The 14,424-nt window shown below is 42.2% G+C and overlaps 1 protein-coding gene and 2 pseudogenes across 1 annotated transcript in view; all 3 read left to right on the top strand.

The window, feature by feature from the left end:
* Positions 1-3,223, top strand: part of LOC104931189 (large neutral amino acids transporter small subunit 2) — a 6,534-nt gene extending 3,311 nt beyond the window's left edge. Inside the window, 16 exon segments of the mRNA XM_027282577.1 lie at positions 200-250; positions 253-324; positions 1,335-1,370; positions 1,373-1,462; positions 1,465-1,486; positions 1,592-1,679; positions 1,681-1,714; positions 1,988-2,020; positions 2,023-2,046; positions 2,049-2,089; positions 2,556-2,649; positions 2,744-2,854; positions 2,857-2,893; positions 3,063-3,112; positions 3,115-3,162; positions 3,165-3,223. Of these exon segments, the coding sequence (XP_027138378.1) occupies positions 200-250; positions 253-324; positions 1,335-1,370; positions 1,373-1,462; positions 1,465-1,486; positions 1,592-1,679; positions 1,681-1,714; positions 1,988-2,020; positions 2,023-2,046; positions 2,049-2,089; positions 2,556-2,649; positions 2,744-2,854; positions 2,857-2,893; positions 3,063-3,112; positions 3,115-3,162; positions 3,165-3,223 (890 nt within the window).
* A 1,403-nt stretch (positions 3,224-4,626) lies between these two features.
* On the top strand, positions 4,627-9,176 carry LOC113746537 (protein arginine N-methyltransferase 5-like; annotated as a pseudogene).
* A 2,651-nt stretch (positions 9,177-11,827) lies between these two features.
* Positions 11,828-14,424, top strand: part of LOC113746536 (large neutral amino acids transporter small subunit 2-like) — an 11,502-nt pseudogene continuing 8,905 nt past the window's right edge.

Genomic DNA, 14,424 nt, shown 5'->3' with positions numbered 1-14,424 from the left:
TTTTTTTTTTTTTTTTTTTTTTTTTTTACATTTATTTCATGAGGACCCTTTTTTAAATGGTATTTTGAAGGATGTAAAAACAGCGTTTTCTTGCATGAGCTCCATTTCTACGTCGCAGCGTATTATTTGTATGTCAGTGTCTCCCTCACACAGCTCACTCTCTGCTCTCGTTCTGCTTTTTCCTTCGGCTCTTGTTTAGTGTTGTTGACCTGGGTGAACTGCCACAGTGTGCGCTGGGCCACATGTGTACAAGTGTCTTCACTGCTGGCAAGCTTTTGGCTTTGGGCCTCATCATAATCATGGGTTTCGTCCAAATATGCAAAGGTAATATTCCTTATCATTTTGGCTTTAAGTAAAGCAGTTTCTACTCAGGTTTATGTTTAGAGATCTGAAGAGTTGCACTTGTCCAGTGTTTCAAGTTTTTCTAATACTAATTGTGAAGAATTTTCCTGACCCCCAATTCCTGAAACCAGTGTATTAAGGCATGATGCACTAAGAGAAAAACGTTTTTGAGTTGTAATGCTTCAGCTACCATCACGATCTGTCCCCTTGTGCCTCCCACAGGATTTATGATTCTAACATGAAAGGGGATTACAGTCTCTTTTAAGCTTTCATCTCACTCATAATCCTTACTCACTCACTCACTCACTCACTCACTCACATCACACCTGCCAGGCCCTGCAAACAGACTCATGTGATTTTAGCCCATACATATTCCTCAGAAGCCAAAGATGCTGCTAATTAATACATGTTTTATGCAGCCCTTTATGTGATCTGGCCTCATTTGTTGTTGGCCATCATGAAATATTTGGGATATTGAGTTGGCTAAAATCTAAAGCTGTTAAAATGTTTGCTTGCTGTTCCCGTCAGTAAGAGACCTGCAGAGGAACTCACTCAACATCTCTAGATTCAGTCATTGCAGTAAAAATTTACAGGTGTATAATAAAATGTGCATGCTGGTTCACTGGAACACTTGATAACTGTCATCTGTCTCAGGCCCATTATGTCTGCTGCCCAATGCCAGAGTTGTTGTACTTGAGATTGGTCTTATACATAGAGTAAATACATAATTAATACATCTGCAAGCATTGAAGAAAGAAAAGCACTGCAGTCTGTACATCCTAAAAATACACTGACTGAGAAGGCTGGGGTGTGTGGGTTTCTCCCAAAGAGAGATGGTGAATATTAGCTACAAGTTAGCTACCCAAGTTGGCTAAATACTGCCTGGTCTTGACTTGACTACAACACTGCCCCCTGCTGCTCACATATGAAGGTTAAAAAGCATTTTACAAGTTTTAGCTTCATTTCAGAAATTTTTTGGTTTTGGTTCACAGGTCACTATTACTGGTTGGAGCCAGTACACGCCTTGGAGACTTCCGAGACTATGATGTTGGTCTGGTAGCTCTGTCCTTCCTACAAGGCTCCTTTGCTTATGGAGGCTGGAACTTCCTCAACTACGTCACAGGGAGCTGGTTGACCCATACAGGTGCACAGTTTGGTGTTATTGAAAGTTTTTCTATGGGGGCATCAAAGCTCAGTCACAGAAATGGCTAATATCCCTGAACCGCGTTCTTGTCTTTCATCCTCTCAGGAATCTACCTCGTGCAATCTTCATCTCTATTCCTGTGGTCACCTTTGTTTACGTGTTTGCCAACGTGGCCTACGTCACAGCCATGAGCCACACAGGAGCTGCTGGCTTCTAATGCTTGGTCGTGTGAGAAACCGAAGCATGACAACTAAATGGTGTGTGTGTGTGTGTGTTTTGTGTGTGTAGATGAAATCCAGTAGTTGTGTTGTCCAGTAGCCATTTAGAGAACCGCAATATCTGATGCATGCCCCTCATAGTAAAATATTGCTTGTAACACTTAATGTGTGCCCTTTTGCACTCCGTTTTGAAAGTTCTGATTAGTCGCCGTTCTTCGAGTATGTGTTGAACTGTTTACTTGTTTTCTCCTCTTCTCTCTCTACTCCTAATATTTCTCCCCAGACATTTGGAAAAAATTGCTAGGAGTAATGTCATGGATATGCCCATCTCTGTGGCGCTCTCCACTTCGGGGGAGTCAATGGCTCCCTCTTCACGTCGTCTCGGGTCAGTTGTTCCTCCCCTGTCCTCCTCCTCACGGGCCTCCCTTTCTTCTCATTCCAGCTTCTGTGGTTGCCGTGCTTTTGTATGTTACTCTATTTACTGTCGAACATGGAGAAAGGGTAAGCAGGGTAAAAATGAGAAGCCTGACAGGAATCAAATACTTTAGCCGTGCGAAGGCTGATCTTTTTTTGGATTTCAGATTGTAGGGCAAGAGCCTGTATTCCTCTAGGTGCATATTTGACTCTGCTAAGACAATACCACTTGACCAATAACATCCCAGAATACTTTGTATTCCGTTTTTGGTCCATTTTCACCCTGCAATTTTCACTTCTGCAGTCTGCTTCTGCACCGGTGTCTCCATAATCACCTGATGTGTGTTTCCTGAGTTGCTCCCTCAGCGTGCATACGGTTTGCAAGCAGCAGCTGGCTCCGCTCTCAGGACTTAACAGCCTGCAATTCTGTCTCTCAGGCTGTTTTCGCCGGAGCGAGGGAAGGCCACCTCCCACGTCTGCTGGCCATGATTCCGTCACAAGCTGCCTCCAATCCCAGCATTATTGTTTACTGTGAGTCCTAAGAAAACTTCCTAGTCCTATATTATGTCCATGTGTGCCCTCACCTTGTGCAGAATGATGACTTTCTCCTCTCTCACCCACTTAGTTGATCTCTACTCTGCGATGTTGTGCACCAGTGACATTTACACACTCATAAACTACGTGGGTTATCAATACCTTTTCTATGGCGTCACTGTCGCTGGGCAGATTGTGCTGCGCTCAAAGAGCCCAACCTGTATCGACCCATCAAGGTAAAGATGGACAAAACAAACTTCATGTTATTGTCTTAACATGATGGCACCAAAGTTTAAACTACCACTATAAAAAGACTGCACAGTATATACATTTTATAGAGCTCAATTTAAACTTCATTTGTTAAAGATATTTTGAGGTTTTACAGCACTGTTCCCTCATCCTCCAGGTAGCCTTGTATGGCCAGTCATCTACCTGTTGTTCTGGGCCTTCCTGCTGGTCTTTCTCTCTACTCCGAGCCATTGGTCTGTGGTACCGGCCTGGCTATCATGATGACGGTGTCCCTGTATATTTCCTGGGAGTCTACTGGGAAAACAAGCCAGAGTGTTTGTGATGCTGCCATTGGTAAGGCAAATCCTGGTGTCATAAAGATGTCATGTGAAGTGGAAAATGTAATTGTATATGTAAAGATACAGGATACATTAATTGTGATACATGCCAAGTGTCTTTTTGAAATGAATATTTGTGTATGACCTGTTAACTCTAATCACAATTATTTCCCAACTGTATCCAGGTAAGATAACTCATCTGTGCCAAAAGCTCTGTTCTGGTGTCCCAGTCATAGAGGAGAACCCGGCCCATCGTACCTCAAAAGAACGCTGGAAATGTGGAAGACGAATAAAGCCCTCAAACGGCTGGACTCATGCATAAACAAACAAGACAATGTCCCACACTCTGTTTGGGGGTGAAGACATTTGGAGATATCGGCATACACATTCACTTGTGGTTCTACAGCACTGGACTTTATTGTTCTCTTTTTTTCTTTTTTTTTTTACTGACCTGACCACTATTCTTTAGTGTGTGTGTTTGAGATGAAAATATCACTTAAATTATGAAAGTCATTTTTATTTATTTCACATGGAACTTTAAAACTTGGTCCTGTTGTTTGAGTCTGAGAGGCAGGGAAAAATATTGAAATATGCAGTTTGTTGTCTTGTTGAAGCTATGTGGTGTTTATTTCCACTCACTGTATTAACACTAAAATGAAATCTTACACATGTTTAATGATTTTTACTTTTATTGGATTCATAATATTAACGTGCCAAATTGTATTAATCAATTCAAAATGTTCCCTTTTTTTTGAATACATAGAGTGGTATGTGATTGGTCCATTAGCTGTCAACTATTAAAATTTCTAAGCTATTTTGATAATGATTAACCGTCCAAACTTGATTTCAGCTTCTCTTTAGTTTTTACCACACACAACTGAATATATTTGTATAAACAAGACATTTGAGGACGTCACAAGGGAATTTTATGGACTAAGAACTAATGATCAACAGATTAATTAATAATGCAATGATCGTTAGTTGCAGCCCTAGTAGAACAAATGTTTGTTTATCCTGCACATGAGTAGATCTCTAGTTCTATTTCTGGTCAAGACTATTAAGTTTTTAGATGTTGATGTTATTGAACATTTAGTCCTGTGAATGACAGTTCTCCTGGCACATATTTAGCACATGGCCATGGAGGAGACCATCTACTTATTTTCTATCATATAATCTTCTCAGTTTGTTTCTACCACCTGAATTGTGTCTTTGACAGCTTTTCTACCTGTAGGGAATGATACTGTAATGCCCAGTTGTCCTCCCACTGTCTCTCACTGTGCAGTGTTACACTGCAGTGGTATCGTGCTGCCTGCTGCACCACCTCATCAATGTTTCATCCACCTGTTGGAACACCTGACGTAGAAGGGGGCGGAGTCCACGCACAATGAGCGATCAAATTGCGGAAGTCATGAGCGGCTATGACAAGCCAAGGTGGGTCAAGATGTCACCGTACCCGAAATAAGACGGGAAACTGACGGATTTGTCTTCAAAATAAAAGCCTGATTACAAGACAGGAGGCTGTCCCATCAAAGTCATTCATGAGCCTCTTTCATCAATTTGAGGAAAATCGCCACAGCCACTTTTTAGAAGGGATGATTTGAGTATCTGTACTTTAAATATGTACATTTACACATGTACATTTGTTATTGTGATGTAGCCTATATATAACCAAGGTAGTCCTCAAGGGTTGTATATACATTTAAACACCTTTGGCTAATCAAGTTTTATTCAATGTAGACTCGGTGATGAGTCCTTTGTGCTCTTTCTGGAAATTCTGGGAGTTTAATGATAAGAAAAGGAACTACACTTTGTGCAAGTGTATGCTCTGGATAGGGTGTTGCTTTCTCAGGAGGTGGATTCTGCTGTTGGAGCTCAGATACCTGACCCCTATAATTACTGTTCTAGCTGTGACCCTCTTCCAAAGTAAGGCACCACCAGTGAGGCGCTACAACATACCCTTCAACACCTTAGAACATGCATACCCAAATAATGTAACCATATCAAACATTATTCTTGCACTTGTTTTCCTGTTATTCATGCCGATAGATAGATAGATAGATAGATAGATAATAGATAGATAGATGATAGATAGATAGATATGCTATTATTATCCCAAGCTGGGAAATTACGTGCAGCCGCAGCATTACACACAGTGATAGGAATTTTTTTTTTTTTTTTTTTTTTTTTTTTACATTTATTTCATGAGGACCCTTTTTTAAATGGTATTTTGAAGGATGTAAAAACAGTGTTTTCTTGCATGAGCTCCATTTCTACGTCGCAGCGTATTATTTGTATGTCAGTGTCTCCCTCACACAGCTCACTCTCTGCTCTCGTTCTGCTTTTTCCTTCGGCTCTTGTTTAGTGTTGTTGACCTGGGTGAACTTCAGAAATCGGAGACAGAGCGCAGAAACTCAGAGCTGTGTAGTTCGTTACCGGACAGTGTGCTTTGGCAGTATTCACTTTCTTGAGGTATGTGGATGAACGTTTGCTGCTGATCTCATGATTTTTGTGGCATAATGTGAACTTATCTTTGTCTCTCCGTCTACCCATCTGATCCTCCTTTTGTCATCCGACCATGCCCCACATCTTCTGTTTCTCCAGGCTCTGGCACAGGAGTTAAACTTCTCAGCCTACCATGGGTTGCCTGTCTTCATGATCCCTGTAAAGGGTCCTCATAAACGCCAATCTCGCCGCATGCTGCTAAATCACATCCAAACTGGACACCACACCTCCAATGTAAGACACTCAGCATGCATGCACATGTAGAACAATCGAAGGAAGTCCGACGAACAGCTCAATTCATCAGCTAACTGTGTTGTCCTCTGTTGTCTGATTAGTTCGGGATACGTGTCCCGCTGATGCTTCAAGGGACATGCGGGAAGATCTGATTGAGAACGAACCGAACACTTGCATCGATGATGAGGCAGGTGTTTGATGAGAAGACCTGGAGCTGGTTAGTTCACTTCCCAAGTAGTCGAGTGCTTTCTGCATGCTAAAACAGTTGTCATTGATCCTTAAAGCCGTGAATCATTTAGTTTACTTGCCTCTGCTCTTTTAGGTGGCACTCATTCAGAACCCTTGTGATACAACAAGAGGATCTGTCTTGGTAAGAGAGCCGGGCAAAGTCAGTGCATGAAGAAATAATAATGGTTGTTTGTGTGGCTGAAAATGTACTTATTTGTGTTCCTGAAGCGATTGAAAGTGGGAGCGGACATGCGTCAGATGCAGTGATTGACAAGTGGCTCGGGGAACCTATCAAAGCAGCCCTACTTCCAACCAGCCTTCCTCACTAATAAGAAGGGCTTCCCTGTTCTGTCAAAAGCCCATCAGCGAATAATCTCTCTCTTTTAAGGTATAATTCAACAGATTCAACTCAAATAAAATCAGCAGCCAAATGCAGAGTCTTGTTCTAATAAAAAAAAAACTCTCTTACCTAGTTGGGCCCAGTTCATCTCACAGGAACCAGTCGCCACACTGAGAAGGACTTCCGATCCTACCTTCAGTACCCTGGAAATACCTCAACCAGAACAGGCCTACGCCCAAATGCCTATGAGCTCTTCGCTAAGGGTTGATGAAGATCCTGCATCTCCCCTCCAGGTAAGGAAGTGCTCATTTGTGTTCATATGTTTAAAATGTGTATATATATTTTTTACTTTTTCATAATGAAACTATACTTCCTTCCTGTTTTTTAGCCGCTCATGGACAACCTGGAGTCTCAGACATAGAAGTGTTTGAGAAGGATCCTATTAAATATTCACATTACCAACAGTAAGACTGTGTGACATAGCAGTAACGCACCTGTTGAAACAAACCTGTGTAATCCAATTTCTTTAACCGCTGAGAAGACATTAACATTTTGACCTGGTAGTGAACCCACAGCCCGAAAACTGTTATGCTACTATCTTAAATTACGTTGGCATGAATAAACTATAGATTCATGTGAAGTGTTTTAATTGTTGGATCACCTTCTATTCAACAAATTGTCAGTGTGTATTGACTCAGAGATGAGGGATCTTTCTTTTGTACTTCCTTACATTGTGAATGTGGAAGCAGCATCTCCAACATTCAAAACACAAAACACACTTGACCATGGAAAAATTGCCTTTGCTTGAATATGTTCAGCATAACTATAGTATCTCTCTTACACTGAGCTTACTTTGAAATGTTGAAACATTGCACACCACTGATGTGTCTTTTTGTTAAGTCAGGGTTAGACGTGTGTAAGAGTTTACCATACCATACTCATGCTTTGTCTTTGTGTTACAGGCTGTATATAAATGTCTACTTGACAGAGTCCAGAGGAGCAGAAAGACACAAATGTTCAGTGAGATCTCTAAATCCAAACCTGCACACAGTGAGAAAGTAGTTTGAATTCAGAAACGCGTGGTATGAAATTACTGTCTGAGAATGATTCATACTTTTGAGATTAAATTTGCAACCAACAACCCTCTTCCTCTGCTAAATCTCCATAAAAAGGTACTAGAGAGAAAATAATGACATTGTTACAATTCAGTGGTCAAGTCGGAGCATTGATTGCAGCAACGGTAAAAATGTCTCTCTCACAGAGTGCTGAGGGTGTTAGAAGCAGGCAGGGGTCCGCTGGTCAACGCGTCCCTACGTGCTGCCAGACAGGCGGACAGGAAGCTGAGGGTGTACGCTGTGGAGAAAAATCCCAATGCGGTAATCACGTGAGTGGACACTTTATCGATGCTCTGGCCAGATATTCAGAGGCAAATACTGCTACACGGTTAACTTTGTTGAACAACCGCTGGAAATTTGAGAACTTTCAAGCCTGTTGGTTAATGCTTCCGTGGAGTGGAGCCTAGACACATTAAACGCTGATGTTCAGTTTCCATGCACAAACATTTTAACTCTTTCGACTTGTTCAGGCTGGAGAACTGGCGCTTTGAGGAGTGGGGCGATCAGGTGTCAGTGGTGTGTCGTGTGACATGCGGGAGTGGGCAGCACCTGAGAAAGCCGACAATCATTGGAGCGAGCTGCTTGGATCGTTGGTGACAATGAACTTCTCCAGAGTGCTTAGATGGAGCACAGCACTTCCTCAAAGGTATTTCATTGTGATTTTAAAGGACCAGTGTGTAGGATTTAGTGACATCAAGAGGTCTAGCTCTGATTTGCAACCACCTCACCTCACGTTTAAAGCCAGTCTGTTTCGGACTACTGTAAACATGACGGTTCAATGTGGTGGACTCGGAGTGAGTGATTTTATAGTTCATTTCTGCTATATTCTCTAAATAGAGCCCTTAATATTACACACTGGGACCTTTTTTAAATTTTTTTCAGCTGCATATGATACACTGTAGTGCTGAGTAACAAGGTACCCTCAGTTGGTTGCCACAAAAAACGTGCAGAAAGCATTTTATCTCCTCCTACTTACATGCTTCCTGCATCTCAAATCACTTTCTCTCTCCCCCATTTCCTCGTCTCGTCACTCTCAGATGATGGAGTAAGCATCCCAGTTCTACACATCCTTCCTCGCTCCCCTGTCCTCCTCCAAGCTTTACAATGAAGTACGGGGTTGCCGGGAACGCGACAAGGACCCAGAGTGCCACTTTGAGACACCCTATGTAGTGCGCCTCCATAACTTCCACCAGCTGGCTGACCCCAAACCGTGCTTCACCTTCACACACCCTACAACAGGTAACTTAAACATACTGAACTCGGTGCTACGAAAAGAAACAAGTAACATGATAGACTTTGACTGATGTGTTTTTAATATTGATCTGCTATACTTTTTCAGAATGAACAATAACCGGTATCAGTGCCAGATTCTCAGTGGGTTGTAACTCGGTGCTCCATGGCTTTGCTGGCTACTTTGAGACCACGTTGTACAAAGAGTCACACTCAGTAAGTCATCTTTATAAAGAGGAAATTGTTGTTCTGAGATTAAATCTAAATATGATTGTTCATATTATGTGTGTGTGTGTTTGACAGGTATAAACCAGATACACATCACCTGGAATGTTCTCTTGGTTCCCCATACTCTCCCCCTCAAAGTAAGTTATACAGTCCAGTATACAATAAAACCATTTGATCTTACATAATACATTATATATTAATCCTGCCCTTCCTAAATTCTTTCTTTCCAATAGCAACCCATCTCCATATCCCGGGATGATGATGTCACAGTGCGATTCTGGCGCTGCAACAACGGGAAGAAGGTGTGGTATGAATGGCCGTGACCGAGCCTCCTGCCTGCTATCCACAATCCGGCAGGACGCTCCTAACTATTGGCCTGTGAAGAGGACACATCAGCGCATACACACACACACACAGTTCTGTAGGACTCGTGGAGGTGCCCTGGCTCTTTTATATACACGGTCACAACCTGGACTTGTGGGGCAAACCCCCTTAAAGTGTGGTCTGACTTTTAAAATGACCAGTGGTAGGTACTTCTGAGCCAGCAATAAAAAAATAAAAAAGTAAAATAAAAAACGGTGATTGGATAAAGCAGATTTTATATCTGTGTTTTCAGAAGTTAGCCGGTTTCAGCAACATGAACTAACACCTGTACACAAAGTGTACGCGTGCTGTGGGATTGACTCACTCGGATAAGGAACATCTCACCACTGGTTTATTTTCTAAGGTCTTCTCTTCCCTACTTTCTGAAAAGGTGTTTCACAATACACACCAACCAACCGGACCTCTGCCTTATCACACACACATCCATACCGATACTTACCTCCTCAACACAAGAGGGTCACAAGAAGGTTAGTCTGTTCAGGTTTGGGGGTTGCTCTTCATACTTTTGTTTGTGTGTTTTTTTTTGTTTTGTGTTTTTTTTTTTTTCTGTATGTTTGAACCCTGTCAATAAGACACTTAAATGTTCTCCATGTACGTGTATTTTTTGGGATCAGACTGTAAAACATTTAAAAGGTGTGTGAATAATGTGTTTATAAATCAAATGAGAGGGCAGCCTTTTCTATAGGGATGTCAGCTGTTCTGTAGATGTTGCCCTCAGAAAAAATAAACCTGTTGAACCACAAGTAATCATTTGGTTGTATTCTTAGTTCACCCAATGTAATGTGTTTACACCAATAGAGGCAAATTTACATTAAGATGAATTTTGATGCAATGTGTATGCATTGTACCTAATTAGCACAGGTACAAGGAATCTGACAAACTATTGTGTAACAAAACCCATAATGCTGTGTACAAGTGTGTTTCGCATCAGTGCAACTGTCAAAATCAATTCAGCACCCAGACATGACTAAAATGTGCTCTGCAGTTACAGCTGACACGTGATCCTGCTCAATATGCTGTGATGCCAGCATGAGTTTTTTCTGAAGCATTTTCTCCAAAAACTCCTGACACTCGTCTATTCTGCACCCATCACTCACCATATCTGATTTACTTGAGGTACGAGCGTGAACCACAAACACGCCCTGTTGGTCTTATCAGGTCATGTACACTTGTTTACACATATCTTAAAAGTTGCAGTTGCTAGTACAAAACTGGGAAACTGTTAAAGAATTATTATTTTTTTCTTGCAGCTATCACTAAATAGTTGCAATAGCGTGAAAAAAATGCAGAAATATTAAGTAAACATGTACATATTCATATGCATTTTAGAAGAGGAGAAATTATTTCCATTGTGGTTGATTTAAAGATAGTACACATCAGATGGTGTGCATGTCCAGGCAACATCATACTGACTACAATAACCCAATAAATACCTATATTTGTAAAATGTATTATAAGAAATGACATTTAAAGTTTCCATTAGATATAATTTACTCAAAAAAATTAGGCACTGATTTTATGTCAGCAACTAACAATATGTTTTCCTTGTGTCTATATATTTTTATGTGTTTGTTGATGTAAGTTTGCAAGTAGTCACATCCACCATATGTGACATTGAAATTAAAATACTTTTCAAAAAGAAACTGGAGCTGTGTGAGGATAAGCTGTACACATGTCAGGCTTGGTGCTTTGTCAATGGGGTAAATTAACTTCTGGGTCCTCACTACGTGGGGCGTGGTTGAGGCATGTTGACAATTTGGGCTGCGCTGATGGTTAGAAATAACCTGCTTTCCATTTATCGGGGGCATCAGCTGGAAGTCTTTTGTTACCTGCTCATCAGGCCAGCCACAGGACAAATACCGAGCATGAAGTCCGTCACTTAACAAGGAGCTTTCAGGGTTTTCGGGTCACAGCGGCTGCCGAAAGGTGTGGTCAGCACTTTATCACAAGCTGTTTTTGGGGTTTAAATGTCGGTACAAAGCGCACGAGGTCAGTGCTGATGGCTTAATTGTACATTCCTCCAGTCCCACGGGCCTGCAGGGTGCCGCCGCGAGACCGGTTTAAAACCGGCGGATTTGAACTTGAATATCTCAACAAACATTTACAGTTAATTTGAGGCTTGTCCATCGTGTTGCACTGTGACTGATTAAATGCTGGATGCGTTTCTAAATTTAGCTCCATGTAGTCAATGTGCTGAAGGAAAGAGGCTGAAAATTACTCAGCAAAAAAAAAAAAATGTGCCAGCAGTACCTGAAAACCTCGTTTATGTTGGTAGACTAAGTAAGGAGGCGCTGCCCGTCGTCAGCTGGACCACAAAAGAGGGAGACACACCGGGACTGGGCTTCAGAATGACCGGGGGTCCGAGGAAGAGGAGCAGCAGCAGCAGCAGCAGCAGCGGCGGCGGCGGGGGGCCGGGTGCGGTCAGTCACAACCCCCAGCTCCCCGTCAGGTGATGGGGGAGATGCAGGAGCAAGCTCCGGCGTGGCTCGAGAAGACAGATTGGCCTAGTCAGTGCCGGTGGCATCATAATCGGTAAGAAGGCCCATGTGTGGTCTCCCTCATTCATCAACATAAAGCACATAACCCTCAGTCAGTGAAGCTCTGCATAAAGAATCAATTTATATAACAGCTGAGAAGAATAAGCGATTTTTATGTATTATTAGTTCTTCATATTGCCCTCTTAAGTATTTGTTGGGTTTAAATAATGGGCTATGGTTGAGTTCAAAATGAGACTGTCTCCACTACATCCTTGTAAACAACCCCCGCGGTAGACAACATATCGTCTGATATTGCTCAAACTGTAAAATTCTATTTGACAGCTTGCGGTACTAACTGAAATCTGTCTGTCATGATCCTCAGCACACTCGCCAGCATCATCATTCACGCACATGTTCTTTCATCATTTCATGTTTCCAGGGAACTGTTCGAAATGTGAAAACGGCTCCGTCCATGTCGGCCTGCCTCCCACACATGCAGATTAAAAAAAAAAAAGAGAGAGAGTATCAATAAAAAGCAATCCCACTAATGGGTCTCCTATTGCTGAGACTGCATTTCCATCACCCTGATGGCATGGTTTTAGCGTGGGCGGCGCACCTTTGACGAGAGCAGATGTACCCTCATTTTCTGTGCCAATATGATGTGGGTCGCTAACTAACCAGTAAACAACCCAGCTGAGTCTGACTGTTAAACACTGGGTCACTGAACAAATTTTAGCTACACAAATGTCTCTCTGTTGCATACACCTTAACAGCCATACATGACTTCCAATGGCTCAATATAATATTTGAAATCCTTCTGGACTAATCTAAAGATCAAACATGAGCTTCCATGGGCTGACTAGTATCGTTAATTCTGTATTAGGGGGGGGGGGGGATTCTGCACAACATGAGCCCTGCAGGAAATGGGTCATCATGTGACAGGAACATCTTTCCCTTTGTAGCATGTAGTCATCTGTTTAGTAGTGTTCAGCTTAATGCTAGGTTTTTTTTTTTTTTTGAAATACCTGCAATGTGATCCTTTTTAGATTTTGTCAGTATGAAGAGTGACATGCTCGAGCACCCAACCCTGTTTCTGATTCATTATTTAACTCCCGCAGGCAATATTATGGGTCAGGGATTTTTGTGAGTCCTAAAGGGGTCCTGGAGAATGCCAGCTCAGTGGGTGTGGCCATCATTGTGTGGGTTTCCACTGGAGTCATCACAGCCATCGGGCGTCTCTGCTATGCAGAGTTGGGCGTGACCATCCCCAAGTCGGGGGGAACTACCCTAGAAACGACATCTTTGGGGGACTAGCTGGGTGAGGACAAATGCTGATAATCAGACTAAGATTAAAGCTGCTGTGTGTAGGAATCTGATTTTGGTGCCTCCCAATGGAAGTATCAAAAGACATTACACAGACTGAGACATCGAATTGACATGAGGACACTAAGAAAAAAGGGCTGAAGGCAAGCCATACTCGTATCCAATTTGTCCAAATCCTTTGGGAATGATGCCAAAATCTCATAATAGGTTTGCAGTGACATGGGTTTCTGTATTAAAACAGTGTTCCAATCCGGTGTAGTTCAAGTAGTATTATGTCACACGGTGCAGCAGTCTGAAACAATTACATGCAAGGTTGTAGCAAGCCATTTGTAATTAATTAGAATTTATACTAAACCCCCGCTCCCGCTCCTCCTCCACAATCATCCTCACATAATTAAAGCGTCTGCTAATGTAAAGTATTCCCAGCATCCACAACGTGGATGACCCAGTTCCTTTCTTGCCTTTTAACAATGCTCCAGTGCGTACTATAGTATTTAATTTCCTTTTGTCTTGCATTACATTTTCCTGTAACGAGAGTGAGGGTTGTTCTTACACAGTTGCTGTGCTTGTCTCCCTGGTGTTTGTGTGCAGCAGCTGGTGTGTGTGACACCAGTCTGTTGCCACATCCATTAACCTCATGCCTGCGCTGTCCCCCAGCTTCTGCGCCTGTGGACGCAGTGCTGGTTATCTACCACACAAACCAGGCTGTGATCGCTCTCACCTTCTCGAACTACATCCTGCAGCCTCTCTTCCCAACTGCCTCCCCCCAGAGAGGCCTCCGGCTACTGGCTGCTGTCTGCCGGTGTGAGTCACACGATTTAAAACCTGAGCTAAACGGTTATGGGTTGAGGTTTGTGCATAACAGAGGGCGGTCGGTCATGATGCAGTATAGTAGAGCCCTTTTTTGAAGACTATTTTCAGGCATGGTGAGTTTAAGGATTATTTAGGAGTGCTCTTTCTTCATTGTTTTTATACCTTTTTTTTTTTTATTTATTTTATTTAAGATCGCAGCAAGAAACCCTTACAGGCGGTAGTTTTCATCCTCTATTCAACCAGAAGACAAGTTTTCCGCTCAGTGTGACATTTCCTGAGGACATGTTAAAAATTCTAAAAGTACAGTGTCAAGAAGCAAACTTATATAATTA

The sequence above is a fragment of the Larimichthys crocea genome, chromosome X (assembly GCF_000972845.2).
Source record: "Larimichthys crocea isolate SSNF chromosome X, L_crocea_2.0, whole genome shotgun sequence".
Taxonomy (NCBI): domain Eukaryota; kingdom Metazoa; phylum Chordata; class Actinopteri; family Sciaenidae; genus Larimichthys; species Larimichthys crocea.
Note: the sequence above shows the minus strand (reverse complement) of the source record. Positions and strands in the feature narration are given on the sequence as shown.